Below are 24,586 nucleotides of genomic sequence, written 5' to 3'. Positions count from 1 at the left end.
CAATCATATCATATCACATTCAATCATATCGCAACTTGTTAAGTCACAACATGTCAGTCTGACGTGTCCGGCGATACTGAGATTGAGGCTTACCTCCTGATATATGGGTGCGAATAGAAACTTGAGCACGGCATAGGATTTCTACCGATGTGTTTCGCGCAAAGGCGTTTTAACCCAGTGCGACGGTTTCGGTGGTTCCGGATAACGGTGCGTCCCAAAATGACTATATAAAGAAGCCATTCAGAGTCGAATTGCACTTGGTTTAAGATTTTGATCCTGTTCATTGACTGCTAAGAAATTCCAACCTCGGTCCTCCACGAAGAAACGCAATATGGTATGCAGTCAATTTATTCCGCGGCTGGGATGTCGTGTATTATCCCGTCCACTCTACCAAATTACGAGCAGCTTATTGCCCGGGCGTGTGTATCCGCCTTTTACGAGAACTATGCTGACTAAGGCACGGGGAAACCAGGGCAAAGTTCTGATGGTCCTGTACCCTGTAAGCTGGTCCCAATCTTAGCACTTATTACGCGGTTTCTAAGCACAAGGCTGATTGTGTTGTTTCTGTTGTGTAATAGGGCGGCCATCACGCCAGGGATCAACCCGAGCTCCTCGGATGCGTTGAGAATGAGCTTGGTCTCCGAGAGTGGATTGAAGAACAGGGGCACACGCTTGTCAGCACTGCTGACAAAGATGGCGAGGCCTCTGAGTTTGACAAGCAGTTGGAAGATGCTGAGGTGATTGTTACTACTCCGTAAGCATGCCTTATTATGCCTCTTGAGAGGATCTCAGCTCAGCTGGCTCCAATGAACAGATTCCACCCTGGATACCTGACCGCCGAGCGTCTGTCTAGAGCCAAGAATCTCCGGCTTGCAGTCACTGCTGGCATTGGATCTGACCACGTTGACCTGGATGCTGCGAATAAGGCCAATGGAGGCATTACTGTCGCCGAAATCACAGGTTGCAACGTGGTGTCTGTTGCAGAGCATGTGGTTATGACTATGCTCGTCCTGATGAAGAACTTTGTCCCAGCTCATGACATGATCAGGGAGGGACGATGGGATATTGCCGAGGTCACCAAGAATAACTACGATATCGAGGATAAGGTTGTGGGCACCGTTGGAGCTGGCCGTATCGGCGAACGAGTCCTGCGACGCCTGGCACCCTTTCATTGCAAGGAACTACTATACTTTGACTATCAGCCTCTCTCGTCTGAGGTTGAGAAGGACATCGGCTGCCGTCGTGTCGAGAGTCTTGAGGAGATGGTTTCTCGGTGTGATATTGTCAATATCGAGTGTCCTCTCTACGCCGAGACCCGGGGACTCTTTAACAAAGACATCATTGGCAAGATGAAGCCAGGTTTGTGATTTGATTTGTTTGAACTTATTTTCTTAATGATGGGCATTAGAGCTAATATGATGCTATGATATATAGGCTCTTATCTTATTAATACCGCTCGTGGGGCTATCGTCGATGCTCAAGCTGCCTCGGATGCTCTGAAGAGCGGGCACATCCGGGGCATAGGGGGTGACGTGTGGTTCCCCCAACCGGCGCCAAAGGACAACCCTCTCCGATATGCTGAGCATCCTTGGGGTGGAGGGAATGCCTGGGTGCCTCATATGTCGGGAACATCTTTGGACGCACAGGTACGTTTTACTCGGGGAATCACAACCACGCTGTCTTGCTAACATTCTAGTAGAAGCGTTATGCTGCTGGTGTGAAGACTGTATTAAGCGCTTATTTCTCGGGCCGTGAGGACTACCCACTGGAGGACTTGATCTGCCACAAGGGAGAATACGTCACCAAGGCCTACGGCCAGCGGCTCAAGAGGGTCTGAACGCCATTCCCGTCCGATGTCATGTCATGTCATGTGTCGTTTTGAATACTTAATCTTTTTACTTGTATGTCATGGAGAACTTACATATGCTGATCCAAGTGTGCCGTAGTCAAATAGCTCAAGGCAGCCGAGATATGTCCATGATCTCGTATCGGTTCTCATTTCAACACCATTTAGCTACTTGGATAGGGCCTGTAGACCGGCCCTCCTTAGCAGATACTTAATTTTGTATGCATTCACCACACCGATTGGGGTACCTTCCTTATGATAGTTACATGATTGCGACCGAACTATCCCCTCCAGATGCATCTCCAACCAACAACACCAAAATAACATCGCAACAATCTAGGTAGATTGTGTTGAACAGGCACTAGGTGTCCCGTGCAAGCATGGATACTTTAAGATTACAACCGAAATAGTAAAACCGTTAAGGGGCAGAATTCAAAAGAAGAAAAGATGAATATACCAATCTGGATCAATGGACCGAATACACGTAATGTATGACAGATGACAGGGGTGGTGTGGGGCACGGTACGGCCTAGAGGTCCTCGATAATTCAAGGGATAGTTATCATTATATACTCCGCAACAGACTACATTATAGCCAGTAATTTCAGCGCCGGTAATACCTCTATTTGTCTTATTGACTGCCCCTAAATCGACGTGGTCAGACCTAATACTAGCAGTGACTGCAAGTCGGAGGTTCTTGGCTTTGGATAAATGCTTGGCGGTTACAAATCATCTGAAGCTATTGAGGCAGACAACCACGAAATCTTTAAAATGAATTACCTCAGCCACTTCCTCGTTTCTTTGAATCCAAGTACGCGTAGATTGACGAAGAGCTCGAGCATTTTCTTTAAATATATTTGGCCTTCATAGGCTTCCATTTGTGCTTGTAGTGGAAGGAAAGGACACGCTGGAGTGTCTTCCATACGCGATCATTAACTGCAGACACAAGCGCATCCCAAGAAATCCGCCTGTCTTTGCGCATAAGACGCAAAATATCGCCTCTCTGTCTTATTAAGCGCCCAAGGCCGCCCTGAATGATTTTTATTTATGACGCTCCCGGTCGCTGCAGAAGTCTTCTCGACCATTGCGCATTTTGCCATTTTAGTCCATTCTGTACCTCTTCAACGATTTGCAGATACAAATTCTCTAGGATTGGACATGATCTGGACGAATTGAGCTTGCTTTAATATGCAAGCGTAGTCGTGGCTATGTTCTTGTAGGAAGCGGGGTTTGTCGAAGGTGGGGGCAGACATTGTTGAATACGCAGCTATATGATGGGCTGAGTGTATTAAGATGTGGAGCAGAATGTTGTGATGTTATTGATTATCGACCTGATGCTCTGATAAGTCTGTCAGGGAAGGGTTAGTTTAATTCTTCCTCTTTTTCCAGATATAAGAATAATATTAAGATAAAGGAACATAGACCCTATTCCTATTAGGTTAGTGATAGCACCCTGATAAAAGAAATACATATTTTATAGGTCCCTGGATACTTTAATACTAGGTAGTAGAGAAATATTTAAAAAAAAAAAAGATAGAACAGAGATAGAAGGAAGAAAGGACAAGCTCCTAGGGACTATATTAATCCTTAAGTATAAAAGTTAACCCTGTTTTAAATAGACATCGACCCTACTCGCATATCCAACAATTCCCAGCCGCCAATGTAACAGACATTAGTCCCATTATTGTATTTATACCTGCCTACCTATTTGATTAACTAGAGGTCTGGAAACGCTACACGTTCCCCTAGGCGTTAAATGTACACGCCAACCAACTAACCCCTCCGTAACTTGCGATGAATAAAATTGCTCTTGATATTGCTCTTGTTTACCCCCACTTTCGCTGCCATTTTGTCGCAACTTCTCTGCCGCTTTATGGAGCAAGTATGGCGCGCACACTGCATTATCCCTTTGAGTGCCACAGCCCTTCAGAGGGGTCACGACAGGGGTACATAACCAATCAAAGTAAGTAAATCAGCCGCTACAGGCCAAATTGTACTCAAGCTGCTATAGAGGGTTGTCAGCCAATTGAAATTGCTGAATTAGATGGCTATACCGCCAAAGAGGTAGCCAAGTTACAGGCGAAGACAGCCCTTTCAACTGCGTTTGCAGCGGAGCTTTTGTCACCTTCTTGTACGTGGGGTCAAGTGGGTCGAGATACCTACTGAAGGGCTGTGGCACTCAAAGGGATAACGACTTACGGTTGCCCCAAATTGGACAAGTGCACAGAAGGCGCCTAATGACTGCAAGCCCCAAACTAACTAGAATAACACAGCACTTTACCAAAGTTCTTCTCGAGCTCTTTTTACGGGTTCCACCCTCTTGCGACTTTATCTGGCGCAGGTAGTCTTGCTTAGCAGTAATAGCTTCTTCGAGGGTCGTGTGGTGATATAGAACGCAGTCATCGCGGTTTTGCACAGGTGGTGGAGCAATGACTTCACTGAGATTCAAATACGACTCTGGGAAGTCGTACCCGTTCCTTGCCGCTGACGCTCGCCTTGCTATGGTTGAATCTTTGGAAGAGTTTGGCAAAATCCTCCGAGTATTGGCTCTGAAATCTCCCGACGTGCATTCGATGAAACAACCTGGACTTCCCAGCTCCGGCTCTGTTATTAGGGGTTTCTGCTTCGCTTCTGTTAGATCATGACTCATAGCATGTTCAGAAACAGAGAAACGGCCGCTGACAGTCATGGTAAGTATCAGGTTTATCCAATGAAATTCATCGGAGTTAACCGGGCGGTAATTCAATCGAGATCCTCGCGCTACCACGATTTGAATGAGAAAATCAAACGTGAATTAAAATGCGGTCGCAAAGGACAGGCGGCGAGCCTCCAGGTTAAATCGAAGGTCCGGCCCAAAAATAACAGTGCGTATAGCTGAGGACAAATCGCCTCCTCAAACGCCTTTTACGACAATATGATGACAGAGAAACCTTATGAGGTTCCTACTGAATGGTGGTGGGATTCCTTGCAGCACCGCTTTACCGATCTATCCGGTTACCTGGCGGCCAGAGTTTTCCCGTATCATACAGACCGAGGCGAGGCGCACTAAATTAGCTCTCCGACACTCCCAGCTGATTTAGATTACGTAACTAGAATGAAATGATACCGCGATGGCTACTTGAACACGCCCTGTTAGAGTGGCGACATGTCAAATTCAACGACCGTCCAACTTTACCGTCAATTTTACTCCCTGCAACTTGCTCCTCCCTTAGCCTCGCAGAGCTCGGAAATTCCGCAGCCGTGGGAACAGCGGCATCTTGGCGCAACCAAAATGCACAATTCTTCAGTTGGCCGAGGCTCTGTACAGTGGCCTAGCATGATCAGTCGCAGTCCTGGCAGTCGCGGAGAGAGCCATGAATATGACCTGCCAGAAAAGTACATCGATCTCGGTGAACTGAACGATCCTTCTCCTATTGAAAGCACTGGAAACAGAGATGAAACTGGACTTCCGGGAAGTTCTCGGCATAAAGTTGTCTTGGATCGCCCATGTCTTTCTACCAGCCGGAGGAGAGAAAACATTGGTGTCGGAAACTCCACGGACCTCGATCCTGTTGCGCCGCACCCAGGACAGCGGAGGAGGCAATCACACACCCCAAGAAGTAGGAGCCACCATTCTGAGCCAACCACAGAACTCTATGATGTCCCCGATGAATATTCCAATTTAAACGAAGCGGAATCTCCTATACCTGTTGAGAATCCCGACGAAAGACCTGTTTACTGTCATCACAGCCTTGAGGAACGTTATAATGGATCCAGTCGATCATCCATTTCGCGGCGAAACGAAGAATTGGGACTTCCCCCATCTCCCCCACTAGGAGGGCTAGACAAAAGAGTGAAAGACCGACTAAGGGGACACACTCGCCGAGTATCTCGAATATTCACGGAGTTCTACACCGTCTCGTACATCACCTTTCTTTCAATTTTGGCGACACTGGCAAGGCTAGGCCTGGAATCTTTGACGTTTTATACCGGGGCTCCTGTTACATTCGCAACTTTGTGGGTGAACTTTGCAGGAACTCTATTTTTGGGCCTCCTTTCGGAATCTTCGGCCGTTTTCAACGGGGAACCCTCTCCCGAAAAAGGCAAGGCAGACGCAGAAAACAGTGATGGTGTTTTGGAATCGAGCTCGCGTATAGATGACGAGAGCAACAGAGAAGGTGATACAGACATCCGGGCAACAGCGAGGAAGCCTCTTCCTCTATTTATTGGGCTGTCAACGGGATTCTGTGGCTCCCTCACTACGTTTTCATCATTCGTGCGCGACGTTTTCCTAGCTTTGTCAAACTCCCTGCCGGCGCCACAATACCACAGTGATGAATCTTCTAAGGAGCTGGCCTCGCGGGGAGTCGGCATGAATATCATGGCGATGCTCGCCGTCATTCTCACAACCCTCTGCATGTGTCTTTCTGCGCTGAAGATTGGGGCTCACATCGCGATCCTTCTCAACCGACGTCATCTAGAGCTTCCATTTCGTCTGCGAGTTGTGTTGGACAGGTGCGCGCTCCTGCTCGGTTTCGGGACATGGCTGGGAGCCGTGCTCATGGCAGTGTTCCCACCGGATCGGCCCTCCAACGCAAATGGTCATGACTCCCGGAAGCAGGAAACTTGGCGAGGACAAGGACTGTATGCCGTTGCCTTCGCTCCTCTGGGAAGTCTGCTACGTTTCTACATAAGTCTGAAGCTAAATTCACTCTGTCCTGCCTTTCCGCTCGGGACTTTTACCGTCAACATTGTCGGCACTGCCCTGCTGGGAATGGCTTGGGACCTTCAGCGAGCGCATCTTGGGCCAGGCGGGAGTGTCATCGGAGGATCAGAGGTTGGATGCCAATTATTACAGGGCGTCATGGATGGCTTCTGCGGTTGCTTGACGACCGTGAGTACCTGGGTGGCTGAACTCAGTGGCCTTCACAGGCGGCATGCGTATACGTACGGCACAACCACAGTGGTTGTGTCCTTCGCCATTTTAGTGGTCATCATGGGAACTATGAAATGGACGGTTGAATGGAATGAACCACTCTGTGATAGCATGACCTGGTCAATCAGCGGCTAAGTTAATTCGAAACTTTCGTATGGTTGGAGGTACTTGTGGTGTGTGGGCTTGTCAAGAGACAGAGAGAGGTGGCGTATCTCGGACAGGCCTAATGAAATGTCAGTGTAGGACACGCGGAACGCATCTCAAAGAACGCGATGGTGGTTCGGGTGAATAATAGGTCACGAAATTGGCGACCTTGCTGACTGAACATCAAGATAACGTCTTCTTAATAAGATCTTGATTACAAGACAGGGCCTCGAGGAACGAAGGCTCGTCCTTTTCCTACCCCTCATCTTCACATGCCATTTATTGCTTAGGGTTTTCGTGATCATGTTGCTTTTTGGGTGTCCTGCATGATATAACCTCTGACTTGGGGCCTGCACTCGCGGGTTGCTGGTCTGCACAACTGGAAGACCTTCCTTTTGGCTTGATCAAATGTGTGACCTCCTAATCTTTTGGATGTGACAGTTGCTAGCCATAGTATCCAATTCGACTCATTAACTAGTCTGCGCTAGAGATCACTGTCAGTGCCAATCAGACATAATCCAATCGGTTTCCTCTTCACGCAACAGCAGCCGGTGGCCACTAGCCAAACTCCATTTAACAACTTGAGATCGTTTACTTCCTGCTCTAAATTGACAAAGCTGGCCTTCTTCCACATAATACTGAAACCAAAGAAGAGAATGTGACCACATGTCGCAATAAAAGAGTCGCTTAAAAGGCGTCGCCATGGATTTCCCTGATCAGGTCACACCCGGCCAAAGCCGATCGCGCTACAATTAAGACTGTACAAATTACCTCAATCGGCCATCCTTCAGGAACCAGTCTCACTTCGTGGACACAGGCTGGTTCATATGACTGGCACCCAACAGATAGAGCAGGCCATCGCGGATATAAAATTAAGGTGTTACGATGTTACAATGCATTGATTGGTTCCAGGGGCTGTATCAGAGATGTTCTGTGATGGTTTGGGTTTTAAATAGGGAAACTAATCTATACTAGGTTTATGTTTACAGATTGAATAGGGCGTTATACTAAGTAAATATTAGTTATTATATTTCTTAATAATTAAGTAATATAAATTAGGCTTATTAATATAAAGAAGTCTTATTAATAGCTAGTAAGTTAAATTCTATTTGCTATTAATTAAATATATATATATATATATAATAGGTAGCTTATAATATACTAAGCCTGGCTTATAGTAAGTTATAAGTCTATATTATAAGCCAAATTGCGAGGATTATAGAATATTCTAAGGTAAGGCATAAGTCACTTCGTGGTTAGTAGAAATACAGTAGGGTACACGTAACGTAAGCGCCATTGCCCGTTAGGTCGTAACATGCTCCAGGAAGATGTGGGGTGTCTCGCAGCTCGGCACGGGAATGGCGAAGATCAACAGCTACCTCAACAAGATCGGGGCCGCAGAGTCGGACATGTGTGAATGTGGATGTGGACCAGAGACAATGGAGCATTTTCTGTTCCGATGCACAGATGGGAAGCAGAGCGTGAAGCCATGCGTCGAGTAGGACAAAACATGATGGGCAACCTTTCCTTCTTTCTAGGTGGAAAGTCGGCGTCAGACGGAGCAAAGTGGAGACCTAACCTGGAGGCGGTGCGAGCGACAGTCAAATTTGCGATGGCGACAGGAAGATTGAGCCAGGAAGGAGTTTGAGAAGGAGAAAACAAATGACCACTAATATTAACATCACAGCTGATTACTAACAACAAACAGCCTCAAGTCGACAGACCATGCTTCAGCTGCTGAAGATAGGATGCTGAACACTTGGAGATGGTATTGGTTGGCCTTCAAGCAGGTCTGTCAAGCAGAGTCAAGCAAACGGGGCTAGAAAAGTAAGAACAGGAAGAGCAGTAGGGCTTTCTTTTGTGTAGAATGGACGAAAAGCGGGGAATACGTGAATAGCTTAGCGTAGCCACAGGCCCTATGAGGTCCGTTCTCCCGGGCGTAATAAATACTACTACTACTACTACCAGTAGGGGACTTTCGGGGCCGATGGCCCCCCGGACGAAAAATACACATAACATACATAACATAACATAACAGGTAATCTGGTTTTCACTTAAGCCGTTCTGCCACCCTAGTGGCCCATTATTAAATAAGTCTGTTTTTCCTTCCTGCTGAAACACTGTCTCTTTCGTCGCCACTGGCTGCTGGGTCATTCGAACCTCGGACTATTGACAAATATGTCAGTTGGAGGCTCGCGTCCGGCCATTCATCCGCAATGCACCTACTTTACTGCTTATACCGTTTATTTCTGCTTTAGAGAGATTAAGGGCTACACTGCGGATAAGCCATTTGTAAAGAAATAGAGAGAGTCAAAATAACCACAAGGTCCCAGATTTCTAGCATAAAGGAAAACATACCAGTTTTGTTCTTTGATTGAGTGCCACTTTCTAACTGTTTGGTAGTATCAGGCACCGATTCTGACTTTGAAGATTGTAGAGCGGGCCGTTGAAAGTGCTTAGAGCTTTTTATAGGCTCCTGAATGCCCCAGCCACCAGGTATTCCGTCATTTCGAGATATACTGCTTCTGACTCGACGCGCTGTGAGCTCATTCTCATTTTGCTGCTCCATCGACGTCAATTGCATTCGGAATTGTTGCAGCGCCTCATTGCTTCTACCCCAAGCTTGGGAACCCAAGATGCAGGGCGTTATGCTACTAACGCCCTTTTCTTCAGAATTACAGAGTGTGTTGCGTGTTGCACTGTCAGGAGTGTTATGCAGTAGTGAGGGACTGTAGGCCTGCGACAGGCTTGCACTCCACTTTGGCCAGTTTTGTTTCTATATATCACATTAGCTACGTTAGGAGGAATGCATGTTCTAAAGGCAATACCTGCACATAACCGGCATATTGATTTTCTTTAATCCTCGCATCCTCTTTCTTTTGAGCGTTGAAGATGGCCCAGAACAGACAGAACCATTCATGAAGAAAACAGCTATCTGGCGATGGATTGGGAATATTGGGAGCTGAAGAAGATTTGGGCGCGCGGAGTCCAAGCGGGTGTCAGTGGTCTTATTACAGAGGGCATTCTTTACCCTGCAGCGTTTGCCGTTGCGAACACTGTCAGGGCTATGCCCTTGAACACTGACGCCGGAGTCGGCCTTGAGAATGGATTCTGCACATTGAAACATTTCATTATGGAGGAAATACTCGTAGATGTAGGTATTGAGTTGCAGCGCTCATCATAAATCAATCAAATCAACTTTGAGGTAAAAGTTGACTTGTTTGATGGGGCTTCGGTCCAAAGTTGATTTGTTTGATTTGATTGGCTCGTCTCAATCAATTGTATGGGAGGCCTATATATTGAGTATGTGAAGGTATTACGCCGGATCCAAAGCCTCAATTACCGACTCAACTGCCCAGCTTTACCCCGCCGTGTCGGACCCAGTTCCTCAGACAATGAACTCGCTCCAGCGTGTCGGCGCCCATTGCGAGCCTTTGCGATGTTAGTGTCAGCTTGGCTAGGCTGAACTGCCTCTCGCAGTCGGTTGCCATAGCCGGAATGGCAAAGACATCCAAGGCAAAGCTGCTTAGCACCGGGAATGAAGGCTTGTGGTCCCTCCACCATTGGATTGGCTCTTGCGTATCTTGTGGCTCAAGACGGAGGTATTTGTCCATCTCGCTAACACTGCTGCTCGTTGCAAATACCTTTTTCGTTCTGCTGTTGATCCATTGCGTGTAGTGATCATCCTCTTTACCCCTGTTCGTTAATGATGAAGCAGACTTCGACTGTAAGTCGTCCGTCCGCTGGTTCGATTGATACCACCGCGCGAAGTAGTCCTTTATGCCCGCCTTCGCATCGCGAACCCAGGCCAATTGCTCCTCAGTGGCCCAAGTAGCCTCCAACCAGCTGATGCCGAATCTCGGATGAAGGATGACTGCTGCCGCAAACAAGGGAGATTCTCCGAGCTTGCTGTAGTATTCATCCAGCTTCTTCCAGCCGTTGTTGATCGATGCCCGAATATATGCTCGGTGGTCTGCTGGTAATGAGCTCTTCTGGGAAATCTTAGACGCCGGTGGCTTGTCAAGCGCCGCATACTCAGCCTGAGAATGCTCCGGCAAGGCAGCTACCGTGAAAGTTGGCGCTTGACTTCGCTGTTGGGATACATAGACCTCTTCCCCATCGAAGCGAGCAGGGCGACGGCGGGAACGGGCCGACCGGATGTTAGTCCCCCTCAGAGGCGCAGACGCTCTTCCAATTAGTTCGGGATCATTTACATTCGTCGCCCTTATTGTTTCGGTCGTGAACTCATTGTAGAAGCCTTTCCAGTCTTCAAAATGCTCGAGCAGGTATTCCATTCCTACCAGAACTTCCCACAGGCGCCCATGGTTATCGCCTTTACCCCAGCCTTGGGTTCGCATTATCTGATGATATAAAGGCGTAAGTATCTCGTTAACCTCACCAAGCACGCGCCAATCCTCGTTGGATAAGATGTCATCAGCAGGGATACGTTTTTCTTCGTCTTTCTCGCCTTCGAGTGCAAAGATGTAGGCCCTGATGTCAGTCTGCTTCCGCAAAGCCCTCTCTATCATCATATAAGTAGAATTCCACCGCGTCTCATTATTCAAGATGACCTCAAGCTCGGCGGTTGATTCCTCGCAAAGATGGTACCCTTCGTCCTCCTGCTCGTGAGCGATGCGCTTGAAATATTCGCTGCGCTGAGGTGAGGATCTGATGAACTTGATGATATTGTGCAGCTTCCCAATTGGGCCCTTCGAACGCCAATGGCGAAGATCTTGCTCCTGAAGACCTCTCATGCCGTTGATATCTGACTCTAGCTCGAAAGATTCGGCGTCTTTACCGAAAAGAAACGCGCGGGCAACAACGTTAAGAACGTGGCCGTAGCAACGCATGCGACGGGCCTTGATATCAGCCGGCCGGATCGAAGGGTCGAGCTGCCGGTAGAAGTAAGAGAGACAGGTATCGTTCGTAGTCACGTTATCAGAAATGACCGTGCCAACCTGTCCTCGGATATCCCACAGTTGAACGATTTCGAACAATGTCTCGGCAAGATTCTCACCACTGTGGATACCTAGCTGACGGCGTAGGTAGAGCGAGCAGCCTGGATTGTTGGTTCCCGAATTTGTCGATGAAGCGTGCAAAAACTGCCATTATCGCAAGACGGTTCGTTGATGTCCAGAGATCAAAGCTGATGTGTATTTTTGTTAGGGCGCTGCCTAGCTCCGCTTTGATGATATCCGCCTTAGACTCGAAGATCTTCTGTAGCTCTCTGGTAATAGAACTGCTACTCCAAGGAATTTGGAGTGCTAGTTCATGGTCGAACCGATAGAAGAGCTCCTTTAGAAACTTGTGCTCGAATATTGTGAAGGGCACATCACTGTCAATGACGAACCCAACACTAAGTTCTTGTACAGCTTTGACCTTTGCCTTTGGTATTATGCTCTGGTCAAGCCGTGGTCGTTTGGGGGTTGCATGGGACTGGAGATCGATCGCGCTATCGTCGCTGGGGCTTGATTGACTCGCTGGGGTGATCCGATGGGCTCTGTGCAAGTCAGTATATGGGATATGTTGGTATAGAGGACGGATCCATACTTGCGAAGATGGTCTGCTGCAGAAGATGTCGCTTGTACTGAGAAGAATTCTGGCCGACCCTTCGTGTCGCATCGGCTGCAGCACCACACATGACCGATGGGCTGATCCTGGTGATTCAATTCAATGAAGAACATGCCGTGCGATCTGATCCAACTTTTTCTGCCATTTGCACCTTTCCGAGCTAGTGAATCTTCTTGAACGAAGCGGCGGTTCTTCCAGACGACCTTCGGTAGATCCTCAATAGTCGGGTTAGGGGGCAGCTCCCCGACCGAAGCCTCCTCGAGCTGCTTGGCCACGGTCCTTGGTTGAGACAGTCGCGAGAACGCAGAGGGAAAAAGTGGCGTGAGGCAAGGCGTCGAAATCACCGGCGAGCCTTTCGCCGGTGTAGAGGGTGGTGGCAAGTCTGACATCTTGTCGCTGGTGCCATGTCTTGTTGACAGCGAAATTGACGCGCCGCGGTAGGGTGCAGAGGGAGCGCGTCATCCTGCCGAGGGTTGGTGTGCGTTAGGCGGCGATAGCAGGTACCAACGAGGCTACGGCTTCATATAGGGCTAAGAAGTATCGCCTATCTGTGGCCATCTTGTACAGGGTAGGACTGGGTGGAGGGCACGTCCAGGTTTAATCTTTTTCGGCAGTTCAGATGCAGCATGGCATATATCAACTTTATCAAATCACTGGAATTGATTTGATTGAGGCAAGGAATTGACTAAGTTGATTGATTTGATTGGGGTGATTGATTGATTGAGTTGATTTATGATGAGCGCTGCTGTAGGGTGAAAGGTCACACCTTGCTCAGGTCTTCTGCGTTCTGGATGGTGAAAAGGATATCCGATATCGTGGCGGTCTCGGCTCGATCGAGATGGACTTGGGCGAATTGGCAGGCGGCTCATTGTGAACATGGCAAGGTTTGACCTTCTTTGAATACGATGTATATGAAGGCGTCCTAGAGCTTCTGGTGACTGCCATCGTGATTGAGAAACCTGATTGAGTTGACTTCTCCAACTGGCCTGGTCTGATTGTTGCGCCTGGTTCGTGGCGTTCTGTGATGCAACTCAGCAATTCCTCCTCATCGAGCGAGCTTCGAGCAACATCCGAGCGCGTAGTGGTGACAGGTTCAGACGCCGTAACTAAGTGCGAGAGTGTTTGAGGGGGCGAGCCGTAACTAAAAGCTTGAGAAGATATGAGAAACCTACATGTTGCCGCAAACCATCCCGACGCTTGTTCTAGGAGGCCTTGCGCGGCCACCTGAAAGTCCGGCGGCCGCTGTGCACCTTGAAGATGATTCCAGGGGAGGTTACCCTTGACGCGACAAAATTACGCCAAGTGGGCAATATTACTCGTTGACTCATGCCGCGGGGCGGGGCGAGCCAACTAAGCTTGTGAGTGTATCCAAGTGTGAACCAGAATGTGGTGATCTTATTGATCGTCGACTTGATTCTTTGATCAGTCTGTCAAAGAGGGGTGAAACCCCTCTTTTGGATGCAAGAATAATATTGCAATAAGGGAAGTGGAGCCCATTCCTGTTGGGTTAGTGATAGCGCCTCGATAAAAGAAACATGTATTTTGTGGGTCCCCGGATATATCAATACCGGGTAGCGGGGAAAACACCTAATAGGACAGAACAGAGACGGAAGCTCCTGGGGACTAGATTGATCCTCAAGTGTGAAAATTAACCCTATTTTAATTGGATAATAACCCTACTCGCGTATCTAACAATTCCCAGCCACCAATCTAACAGCTTACGGCCCCGCTCCTTGCACACCATTGGTCATGATCTAGCTTAGCTTTCGCTTACGAAGGTTATCGTGGACTCAGAAAGACACCTTGTCTCTTAGAAGCAACCTTCGCGTTTTATTAGGTGCCAAATGTTTGCAGCTTATGACAATAGTTAAACTTTTGGAATCATTCAATACTTGGCCATAACGGTCTGAATCTCCTCTCTTGGCCACATGAAGCAACAAACTTGTCACCAAGATTGATCTGACACACCACTGTCGTGTCGTCGTCATGTTATTCCCAGGCTGTCCTACCACAGCCTATCAGAAGTTTTTAGGCCGGTGTCGGTAATATGCTCGTCATCATAATACTAATAACATTATCATACCACCGTCCATCACATGCCAAGAAATCGAATGCGCACACTTTCCCTTAAAGTTTGTTTTCCTGCTTATCAGTGATCAACGGTACTGCCTCTACCTCACGAATGATAAAGGCTCTAGTCACCTCACTTAGACCCTCATTTAGCCCCGCGCCTTGCGCATATTATGGATAAAATTCCATCTTTTTGCGACATTATTTGCTGTTATAGACGATTGAAAATTCGAAGGTGTTAAGATGTAAGATGGTGGATTACTGGTTGGTGAGGCAGCGTTCAAATTCTTTTTGGGCACTAAGTTTATCAGGGTCGTAATACCAACATGTCTTCTCTCGCCGAGGTCTGCCTTCAATCCCAGCTAGCTAGTAAATGATGGGGAATCAGGACGCCTGATATCGTCCCCCCACGTGATTCCTCTGGAGTTTGGTGAGTGGTGGAGGAGCCAGCTAATGGGGCTGTGATTGGTTGCCATCACCGTTATTGTTGCCACTGCCGCTGTTGATGTTATCACCGCGATCAGTCTGTTCGATCGGTGTTCGGCAAATTGGACATGTGTTGTGTTCCTTTAACCACAGGGTTACACACTCCTCGTGGAACCAGTGGTTGCAAGGTAAGAATGTGGCCATATCTCCCTCTTTCATCTCATTAATGCAGATTGTACACTCTGCCTTGTCTTCTGAGCCCAGCATTTGCCCGTCAACGGGCTGGCGCTCCAAATTTCGAAGGGCTTCTTCTGTAGCTGGGGGTGCGGCGTTGGACTGAGGGTTGGCCTCCATGAGACTAGTGATAATCCGGCCCAAGTCCACTTGGGAATACACTGCATGAATAGGTCCTGAAACTATCATCATCGAAGTTATTCCGCCTCCAAACGGTCCAAAAGTAAAAGTTGTCCGGTGTATGCGGGGTCCAAAGGTTTGCTCAGCAGGCTGATCACGCTCTACAAGGGTCGGGTCAACGGCAGGGCCGTGATGGTGGTGGGGGTGATCAGGACCGCTCCGGACGCTCCATCCAAAAGTAAACCCATTATGAGTATGTTCATCTATGTCGGCTTCTTCAGGATCTGAATTGTATGGGTGGCGCTCAGGTGGAGTGGAGGCGGAGGTATGGTGATCGAAGTCACGGGGATCGTTGTCGGGTTCAATCTGGTTATCATGATTAGGAGCCTAGACGTAAAGTGGGAGCAGCGGAAAGCATACAATCTCTGCGATCTCTCCATGGCATTCGGGACATATCAGTCCATTCTGGTCTTGATACCATTCATTTGCGCAAGCGTGGCAATAGACCACCTCACGGCCCGCGGTCGCGTCGAGGTGGATATGCGTCTCCGCATGAGAAGACATCTGCCGTGCTTGTCTGCGTTGGTACACACTCAAAATCAAGGCCGACAGCGAGTCTGACGAGGCGAAAAGCGCGTGACGCCACACTGAAGGATGGCTCGAGAAGTTGTTACAGCGGTAGCCCAAAGTCGGGGGTAAGTGGGACTAGACACTGACAGGGTGCGATGTGATCAAAAGAGGTATAAAACAAAAGCCGAGCTTTGTAAAGATGGGGAAGAAGATATTTTAAGGGGCTGAGGAGGACTGTAGTTGCAGGTATAGGTAGTCTGGAGTGGCTGTTACAGTTGGAACTTCCAACTTGGAAGAAAATCGATACAAGTCGAAGATCGGAGCTGGATGACGAACAGCCTCGGGTTTCTCCGCGCAACAAAGCAGCAGGCAATGCCTAGAAAGTAAGTTAACCAACGGAACAAAATTAGTGATAAAGCAGCTAACGTGGTTTAACGAGCAGCGGATATAAGCGAACGGCGGATTTTCCACCACTCTATTCCAGCCAACATTGACTACATCACTACAACAGCTCTAAATTTAATTTGCTACCCTTAGATATTTACATAAATTACCTCTTTTTCATTCTCACATGTCCGCGAGTTATGTCCAGCCTACCGCACTTCCTACAGTTCCGTTTACTTGCTTCGCCCATCCCAGATTGACTACCATTTTTACTCTCTTTCTTTACTATCTTCTTTTTGGCACCTTTCTGAGATATAATGACGAGCCCCGTTTGAATAGAAAGCATTTCTCCATGTTGGATTCTTGTTCTTTTTGCCTTTCGCCGCTTGCTAAGTGCCTCGTTGGCCCTCTGTAGTGACCGAACTTGATCATTGAGGAGGGTCACCGAGTGCGCTAATGCTTGCGTGTTTTTCGCAAGCTGGTCGACAGCCTCGTATATTGGTGTCGGAGAGCTACTATGATGTCTGGCAATTCTATCTTTGGTCAGTGTGGATTGCGAAACTGCTTCCGTTTGGGTTGTAAGGTGTCTGGGAAATCCAGGGTCCCGTCGCTGCCGCAGGGCTCTCCGGCGGTGTTGGCGTTCGTAACTTGATATCCAGCTTAGACAGTACAATATCCGGGTCAAGAGGTACCAATACCGATGCCCTAAATCCTGCCTTCATATTTGTTTCCCTCATGGTGGTAAATAAGGCGGCCTTGAAAGCGATTAAAAAGTCGACCTTTGCCACGTGGTTAATATGTGACTTGACCAGCCGCTTGATCTGTTGACTATATGCGCGCTTTAGAGGACCGAAGCATGCGACATCTAGTGGCTGAAGATTATGCGATGAGTGAGAAGGCATGGAGATTGCGATGGTCTTCTTCTCTTTGCAGAACCGGTCGAAGACGGCGGAGAGATGGCTAGAGTGACCGTCAATCACCAATATGCGGTAGATGCCACTCTTCCGATGAGCAGTATATTTGTCGGAATGCTGGATCCATTCTAGGCCTGTCTCATTGTTCGTCCATTCATTGTCGGTGGGCTTGATGATCCAGTCCGGTGGGAGACCGCACTCTGAGTACCAGTTCGCCAGGTGATAGGCCGCCTTAATCACGATGAACGGCAGGTTGCACCAGCCTTGTGCGTTGATTCTTTGGATCACCGTCGACCATTCTCGGTAACCAGGCTGAATCTTTTTCGGCATTCCTCTACGTTCGGCGCGTGTCACTACCATAGTTGGGGTAATAACTCCCATCATAAACCCGGTCTCGTCAAAGTTGTAAGATATCGACATCATCGATACCGTACTTGGCCCTCACATTCCGCATAAGCTCGAACCAAGCTGGAATCTTATTGGGGTCTTCACATAATGCTCTTTGGTAATCGAAGACGCGGTTGATACGGGTTTGAAGCTGTGGTTGTCGCTTAACAGAGTTTCTAGGCCATAGCTTGCCAACTTCCTTGGTACCACGCTCTGCGAGCAGCAAATTGGCCATATCCTTCACGTCAACTAGCCTTGGCGGGAACCCTCGCAAATACAGATCGAGGATATGCTCAAAAATAGCCTCTTCTTCCATGTCAGTAAGTTTTCGAGAGTTGGGTGTGATATCGCGTCGCGATGGACGGCTTTTCATACTGGCGCGCAGTGTTGATTCGGGCACAGTGTGAATCTTGCCGCGTGAGTTACGGGTAAAAAAAGAAAAAAATCTTTTTTTTTCTTGATAGCTTGAACAGCCAAAATAACCTTCCTTTCCTTTGAATCAGATTACATGTTCTGCGGTTGAATGGCATGATGCCAAAAATGAGACGCGTCGGGCGGAAAATACGCCATTCGCTTATAAACCACGTTAGACAGGTACATCAACCGTGTCTATCGAGGCCGTAAGGCAAGGTACCTAGCCTGCTTTGGCTTCCGACAAGGGCAAATACGGCCAAAAGGGCCAAAGGGGCATGCTTTTAGTGAAATCAGCGGTAATGCAAGAAACGGGCGTTGGGCCAAACAGCCTAGGTACGACTGTAAGGTATATGATGTAGCGATTTGTAACTTGAGAATATCAAATCCAGGCGTTGCAAAACTTATCGTCGAGCTCTAACGTGAATATGTTTCTAAGGCTTCACGGAAAGAGGGCTTGAAAGAAACGAAAGGGGCAGATAGCTTAATTCGATCTTTCAGATCGTGGTTTGAAGTCACAAGGGAAAGCGTAAAAAGGCATCGAAACTCGCAAGAATAGGAATAATATTAACTCGCTAAAAGAAATACCGCTCGCTCAACTTTCGCTCAATCTGATGCCTACGCAATTCGGTGCAAAGCTGCCGACAAATCGCAAACGCCTACGCTTCGCATAGAAGGACATACTAATTAACAACCAAGGAATCAAAAGACTACGGCCATATCAGCTCCTTTCCTGTGAAAGCCCCGACAGCGAAGATCGTCTCCTAGCCGTCTCGGTTCGCATTCTCGCTTCAGCTTGCTTCACAGCTTCCTCCCAGTCCGTACAGTACAGATAGATCGCCTCTAAACCAGACACCCTATAACAAGTCAGCAATTCCTCACTACGACAGGCGAGAGAACCTACACAGCAAGGCCAGCTGTAAGACCAACCCAAAGACCAGCCAATTTCCAGCCCAGTCCAAAACTAGTGCCGAGTGCGATGGGAAGAGCGACTACGTAGTATGCGGAGAGATTTGCATAACTACCAATCGATTGTCTTCCGATACCGCGAAGAAGACCGTGAGACACAGCTGCTAATGCGTCAAAGATCTGCATGACTGCGCATACGAGGATGACGTTGGATGCGATATCGATGACTTGTTCATCATCAGTAAATACAGCGGGAATTTGTTTTCGGAGGGTCGTGAAGATTGTTAAGTTGAAGAGACCAACGATGAGGGCGGCAAATATGGCCTATAAAGTCAGTTGGTTTGTAGAATGACCAAGATGGGGGGCAAGACTCGCCACTTTGGCTGTCACTCGCGCAGCCTTACTCAAGTTTGCTCCGATGAGGTTCGCAACTCGAGTCGATGTCGCGATAGCCAACGGGAAAGGAATATTGAACGAAGTCGACGTCACAGTCACGAGTACTCCCTGAGCCGCAAGTTGTGCTGTGCCAAACCGTCCAGCAGCGATAGTCAAGATCTCCAACACTGAGAACTGGGCCTCAATCATAATCATTCCCGGCAAAGCCAATTTGATCATTGGTCCTAAAACAGTCAGCAAACATGTCACATCAGGTGCTGGGACAAATTCACCCCAATTTGTGAACGCCTTGTGGCTGAAACCCTTCCAACACTCATACCCTTCCAACAGTTGCACGTACAAAATCAGAAGAATTGGAAGAAGGTTTTGAGTAACAGCCATAGCAATAGCAGCCCCAGGGAATCCCCACTCAAACTTAAAAACAAACAGCCAATTCTGCAAAAAGCTCAACGGCGCACCGACAAGAAGCGTATAAGTCGTAGCATGAAACAAACCCTGACTCTGAACAAACCTCTTGGCACTCTCAAATGCTGATACTCCGGGCATGCCAAGAATTAGAATACGCATATACAAAGCAGCCAAGGTCGTCGTGCGGCCAGGACCAACCGCTACGGAGAGGATAGGTTTAGAGAACCACCAAACTATAGCGATAGGAATCATGAGAATCCAGAGAAGGTATGTCATGCGTTGGGCCTGAAGACCGACGAGATGTTTGTGACCAGAACCGTAGGCTTGGCTGCACAGAGTGTCGAGACATGTTGCTAGGCCTTGAACTGGGACGTAATAACTGATTGAGGTAGTCATGGTCGCCACTGGTGGTGTCAGTATCAGTATTTGACGAAGACGGTTTATACTCCCGATTGACGGCAGCGAGTTCCTCCATTCCAAGTCGACCGACCGTCAGGACCGAGGCCACGGTAACGGAATAACTCTCGCGTTTAGCTTCACATGTCAATTGCAACGGACAGGTGAACTTACTGCAGAAGAAAAGTGACGATAAGAGGCAGCGCATATTGAGCCAACGTCTTGGTCTCACGCTGCCACGTCGTCTCAATTTTATGCGAAACCAACGCTTCTTCCCACCGTTCATGAACCTCATCCGGTCCCGGCGTCGGCGGGATACCATCGAATCTAACAACTCTTTCCCTCAACAATGGCGTTGTCTCACCCGAATCTTCAGTGGCGAAGAGCGGTTTATCATGATCGTGCACACGCGTACTAAACAGGTGCCGATACAATCGACCCAATCTAGTCGTTTTCCAACCTGTAGGAGGATGCTTCGGTAGAATGATATCATTATCGCGAAGGAGGGACACTTCAGCGCGGAGGGATTGTTCAAAGTCGTGCGGGTTTGGGGGCGGAATGTCGAGATCTGTTGGAGGAACGGTCGAGAAACCTGAGCCGTAAGCTACCCCGTTAGGGTGAAAAGCGAGCTGTAGGTCGTCCACGTATCGTGGATCTTCCGCTACTTCCTCATCGTGATGTTCATTTTCAGAGGAGCATTCTTCGATATCTCGGTTGAGTACCTCGTCCACATTTGGAGCCGGATCGATGAATGGCGGAGGAAAGGCTAGATCATCGGGTATAAAATCTGCGAAGATCGAATGCCGTCTTCCTCGGCGATCGACGTCGGAATTAAGCGGTGAGCTTGTTGGTAGCGACATCTTACAGAAATTGTGCAGCGCAGGAAATGAGCTTCAAGAGGAAGTGTTGTAATGTTTTTACAGTATCTCAACGTGTACAATGACGTGACCTGAACTTTGATGACAAAGTCAGTGAAAGATATCTGATGTCAATTAATAACAATTACACCTGTAACAGGAGGCCACAGACAGCCACTGGCACACCATCTTACAGAAAGCAATGACGCATTCAGGTTAGACCCTGCAGCCAAATATGACATTATGACCAGCGCTCATCATATGTCAACTCAATCAATCAATCACCCCAATCAAATCAATCAAATCAAATCACACATTTCGAAAGTTGAAATAATTGACATATTACATATGCATCATGTGATCGTCTAATCTCGAGGCAAAATCCAGATCTTCCCGAGCCACTACCCTACACTAGATAGTCGCAGATGGAAGTCTACTCTCAAATAGCGGGGGGATTAGCGGCAAAGCTAAGTATCTGCTATCGTGACCTAACACATGACCCCACCGCGCGTATGCAATGTGGAACGTGTTTTCCAACCATGTCGCGCGATCAAAATAATCCCTTCTACACGTGGTTTTTATTCCATTTCACCAGTAGGATGTCGAACTCGCCACTCTCCCCGTCGCCAGCTGGCTTTCCGCCAACAACATTGACACCTTGCCCTACACCTCCTTCTTCCGTCTTCTCACGATTGTCTCAGCCTAAAACGGTCGCCAAGCAGTTGGAAGAAGCAGCCGTCGGAGCTTTACCTCCCAACCCGACCATTGAGAATCTGCCCAAGGTTACCTGGAAGAACCGTCGCTTCGCCCAGGAGGATTTGTTAGCTTGAAAAGGTGCAAAGGGGAGGAAGAGCTGGATTAGGTCGCACGGGACCTTCCTAGTCGAGCTGAACTATCAGAATCTACCGATAGGTCACGTCTGGTCACATTTGAGAGAGATGCTTTAAACAGGTATCGTTTGAAGTAGCATTATCGCTGGTATGATAGTCGATTTGCTTCGCAATACCGTATTCTTCGATTGCTTCCGCCATTAGAGTTGCTTGGCGTTCGCCACTGTGGCTGTATCGGCATTCAGGCATAGCTACCAGGGCCTTTTGAAGTCGATAGCCATTATCAACCCATCTAACGCATACTGCTAAAATGCCATGCCGATGAGGCGATGTCCAGAGATCGGTCGAGAGATGGATCTTCGATACGGACGCCTGAAGCTTTGCTTTCAATTGCGATCGGTATAAGTCGAAGGTAGTGGTAATATGACGCATAGCTGCGTCGCGGGACGTGAGGAGAAGATCCTCAATAGCCGGATTGCATGCCAATATGATATCCTGCATCTCATCCCATTTCACCGCGGAGAATGGTAAACGACGGCGTGTAAGAAGACCGACAATCGATTCCATATATTGCTGTCGGTTAAAGACGCGGCGTAAAGTGGTACCTGATGGCCGACTCGGAAAAAAACTGTCCATCCGCGGCTGCTTTGATGGCCGGGTAATAATATCCGAGTCGTGCGAGTCTACGGTACTGGCCTCCGTCTGAAGAATAAAGGCATGTTTCCTTTTCGCGTGGTAAATGGTATTGCCATGCTTCCCATTTGACCATGGACTATCTGGGGGACAATGAAGGCATTCATACATAACACGACCAGATGTCTTTCGCTTGCCAGATGGGCCTAGTTTGGCCTTCTCTGGATGAGTGGTGCGAAAAATGGCGTCGAAGCTAGATGATTCGAAGGGCAGATCATCGGGTGATGCTCTAGTCTGCGATCGACTAAGGGTATCAGTGATAATTTTTGAAGACGAAATCATAATTATATATTGAGAGTCGAGGCAGCAGATTGTCAGACAGCGCGCTCTCACTAGGTAACTCATAATCTAATGATGATCGGAATGATTGTCTCCTGTCTCTTTCTCATCATGGCTGTTCTTGCACTCCTCCTTATCGCTAAAGAGGCGAGGCTATGATACTAGACCTGCTGACCTTGTAACAGACCTGTAACACTGTTCTGACGATTCACGCGTAATCGTGCGACACCCGTTTCCTGTGGCTGCCTATGCAGCACTATCATCCATGTCACTTCTCCAACACAGACCGCGGAATTCAAAGATATCCGGCAGGGTAAAGGACTGGTGCCAGCATGAAGTGCATTCTATCCGACTATTCGACGGGTTGATCGGCTGGAGAGCTAGCAAGCCAAGGGTGTGCACCACTCAATTCAATCAACTGAATGGCTCGGTGGCGGTGAGTTGACCTGGTCAACCACTCTCTCTAGTGGCGTTGATCAATTATCCGTCAAATTGAGTTGAATGGACACTGGTTGAAGTCGTTGATCTCCAAGCCGAGCTAGTTCACTCCCACTCTCCCATCCCCTTTTCTTCACATCCCACCTCTACCTAGGATCCTTCTTCCGCTCTATCACCACTACCATTCTCAGTAGGAAGTAGTGACACGTCCAGGTCGTCAATCACCCCAGCCCGTAACCACGATCGCAGCACTTGACACATTCCTATAATGTCCGCGTCCAACCGATTTCGTAGTGGCGTCACCATCCGCCCTGCCGCCGCAAACATCCTCTCACACTCTGCTGACATTGGCTGGATCGTAAGGAAGTCCAGCGCCATTCGTGAAAGACGAGGATACCGACGTTTGCGCTCATGCCAGTATGATATTGGATCTCTAACATCGTTATCTCCATCCTCCCATGACGACTGCCATAATTCGAGCTCGTTAGTACCTTCATTGATGTCGTCAGACAAAGTCGCTTCCTCTTTCACCAAACCGTATCCGAGAACCGGCCGCGTGCGCTCACAGTACGCTTGAAATGGGTTGTAGTACTTTCGCTGCCGCTTCGCAACTGGTTCGTCGTCCTCGGGACTCCGGACCACCTGCAGGTGACGATAGTTCGATTCCCACACTTCTCGGACCATCTGCTTCACCTTCATCACCCATTTCGTGTTATCCTTCCACTCATTCTCGAAATACCCCCACCGGAAAGCCGGGTGCAGCGCTAAGGCCGTGTAATAGATTGGTGTCTCATCCAGCCTGCTGTAGTACTTGTTGAGTTTTTCCCAACCCAGATTAACATTGATTCGGAAGTGTTCCGCGTCGGGTATCTCAGAAGCAAGCTGCTTATAGTCCTCGAGCACTTCCAACAAGAACTCGAATCCCTGGATAACCTCCCATACATTCCCGTACGAACCAACCCACCCTCCTTTCCGCTTGCGTTGTTGGCCATCGCCTTCCAGAGTCTTCACGGCATCCTCGTAGAATCCAAGAAGCTTAGCTAGGTGTTCCAGGACTACCCAGTCATTGACCGTAAGCTGATTTTCCTCCAAGCAAATCCGGGGCTCCCTTGCAGACTTTCTGAGATTCCCTGTCCTCTTTGATCTGTTGTCCTGCTCCCACTGTTGACGATGCTTCAAGACCAGTTGTTCGATGAATGGTCGAAGAATGATGGCGCGTCTAATCATGTATAGTTGAGAAAGCCACCGGGTATCGTTGTCAATGATCAAATCGACCGGCTGCCTCGCTCTAATCCTGGGGTCCGAGGATAGATCGAATTCGGAGCGTTGTATACTCCGCAGCAAATAAGTAAGTTGGTCCGACCTTCGGACGTCAACCACCAGGTTGTG

The 24,586-nt window shown here is 48.4% G+C and overlaps 6 protein-coding genes across 14 annotated transcripts; 2 read left to right on the top strand and 4 right to left on the bottom strand.

The window, feature by feature from the left end:
- Nucleotides 1-31: 31 nt before the first annotated feature.
- Nucleotides 32-2,496, top strand: FOXG_06820 (formate dehydrogenase). Of its 8 annotated transcripts, XM_018385468.1 has the most exons (7): nt 37-207; nt 296-334; nt 473-499; nt 579-754; nt 815-1,359; nt 1,435-1,646; nt 1,700-2,470. In XM_018385468.1, exons 1-7 carry the CDS (start codon nt 148-150, stop codon nt 1,835-1,837), a joined length of 1,197 nt encoding a protein of 398 aa, XP_018242843.1. In that variant the 5' UTR covers nt 37-147; the 3' UTR covers nt 1,838-2,470. The 8 variants fall into 8 exon arrangements, with proteins under 8 accessions (XP_018242844.1, XP_018242843.1, XP_018242841.1 ...); XM_018385469.1 differs by having other exon boundaries at nt 32-334; nt 1,700-2,477; XM_018385466.1 differs by having other exon boundaries at nt 296-499.
- A 998-nt stretch (nt 2,497-3,494) lies between these two features.
- Nucleotides 3,495-4,854, bottom strand: FOXG_06819 (uncharacterized protein). Of its 2 annotated transcripts, XM_018385465.1 has the most exons (3): nt 4,529-4,854; nt 4,005-4,465; nt 3,803-3,850 (listed from the first exon to the last, which is right to left on the bottom strand). In XM_018385465.1, exons 1-2 carry the CDS (start codon nt 4,532-4,534, stop codon nt 4,025-4,027), a joined length of 447 nt encoding a protein of 148 aa, XP_018242840.1. In that variant the 5' UTR covers nt 4,535-4,854; the 3' UTR covers nt 3,803-3,850; nt 4,005-4,024. The 2 variants fall into 2 exon arrangements, with proteins under 2 accessions (XP_018242839.1, XP_018242840.1); XM_018385464.1 differs by having other exon boundaries at nt 3,495-4,465.
- A 153-nt stretch (nt 4,855-5,007) lies between these two features.
- On the top strand, nt 5,008-7,182 carry FOXG_06818 (uncharacterized protein). Its single transcript, XM_018385463.1, has one exon. The coding sequence runs from the start codon at nt 5,117-5,119 to the stop codon at nt 6,893-6,895; it is 1,779 nt and encodes a 592-aa protein (XP_018242838.1). The 5' UTR covers nt 5,008-5,116; the 3' UTR covers nt 6,896-7,182.
- A 3,069-nt stretch (nt 7,183-10,251) lies between these two features.
- Nucleotides 10,252-12,864, bottom strand: FOXG_06816 (uncharacterized protein; the record flags this gene model as incomplete). Its single annotated transcript, XM_018385462.1, has 2 exons — nt 10,252-11,796; nt 12,544-12,864. The coding sequence occupies 2 exons, from the start codon at nt 12,862-12,864 to the stop codon at nt 10,252-10,254; spliced, it is 1,866 nt and encodes a 621-aa protein (XP_018242837.1).
- A 2,131-nt stretch (nt 12,865-14,995) lies between these two features.
- On the bottom strand, nt 14,996-15,325 carry FOXG_19408 (uncharacterized protein; the record flags this gene model as incomplete). The annotated part of the gene is made up of 1 exon (XM_018399621.1): nt 14,996-15,325. The coding sequence occupies one exon, from the start codon at nt 15,323-15,325 to the stop codon at nt 14,996-14,998; it is 330 nt and encodes a 109-aa protein (XP_018242836.1).
- Nucleotides 15,326-18,673: 3,348 nt separating this feature from the next.
- Nucleotides 18,674-20,960, bottom strand: FOXG_06815 (uncharacterized protein; the record flags this gene model as incomplete). Its single annotated transcript, XM_018385461.1, has 5 exons — nt 18,674-18,848; nt 18,896-19,224; nt 19,276-20,032; nt 20,085-20,225; nt 20,275-20,960. The coding sequence occupies 5 exons, from the start codon at nt 20,958-20,960 to the stop codon at nt 18,713-18,715; spliced, it is 2,049 nt and encodes a 682-aa protein (XP_018242835.1). The 3' UTR covers nt 18,674-18,712.
- Between the last annotated feature and the right edge of the window lie 3,626 nt (nt 20,961-24,586).

This window comes from Fusarium oxysporum, chromosome 3 (assembly GCF_000149955.1).
Source record: "Fusarium oxysporum f. sp. lycopersici 4287 chromosome 3, whole genome shotgun sequence".
Classification (NCBI taxonomy): Eukaryota; Fungi; Ascomycota; class Sordariomycetes; order Hypocreales; family Nectriaceae; genus Fusarium; species Fusarium oxysporum.
This window is presented reverse-complemented; position numbering and strand designations above follow the sequence as displayed.

Coding starts and splice junctions, on each gene's coding strand:
- FOXG_06818 (XM_018385463.1), top strand. CDS start 5,117: ATGCACAATTCTTCAGTTGGCCGAGGCTCTGTACAGTGGCCTAGCATG.
- FOXG_06820 (XM_018385466.1), top strand. CDS start 148: ATGTGTTTCGCGCAAAGGCGTTTTAACCCAGTGCGACGGTTTCGGTGG. Junction 500..578: donor TTCTGATGGTCCTGTACCCT/GTAAGCTGGTCC, acceptor GTTGTGTAATAG/GGCGGCCATCACGCCAGGGA. Junction 755..814: donor GAGGTGATTGTTACTACTCC/GTAAGCATGCCT, acceptor TCCAATGAACAG/ATTCCACCCTGGATACCTGA.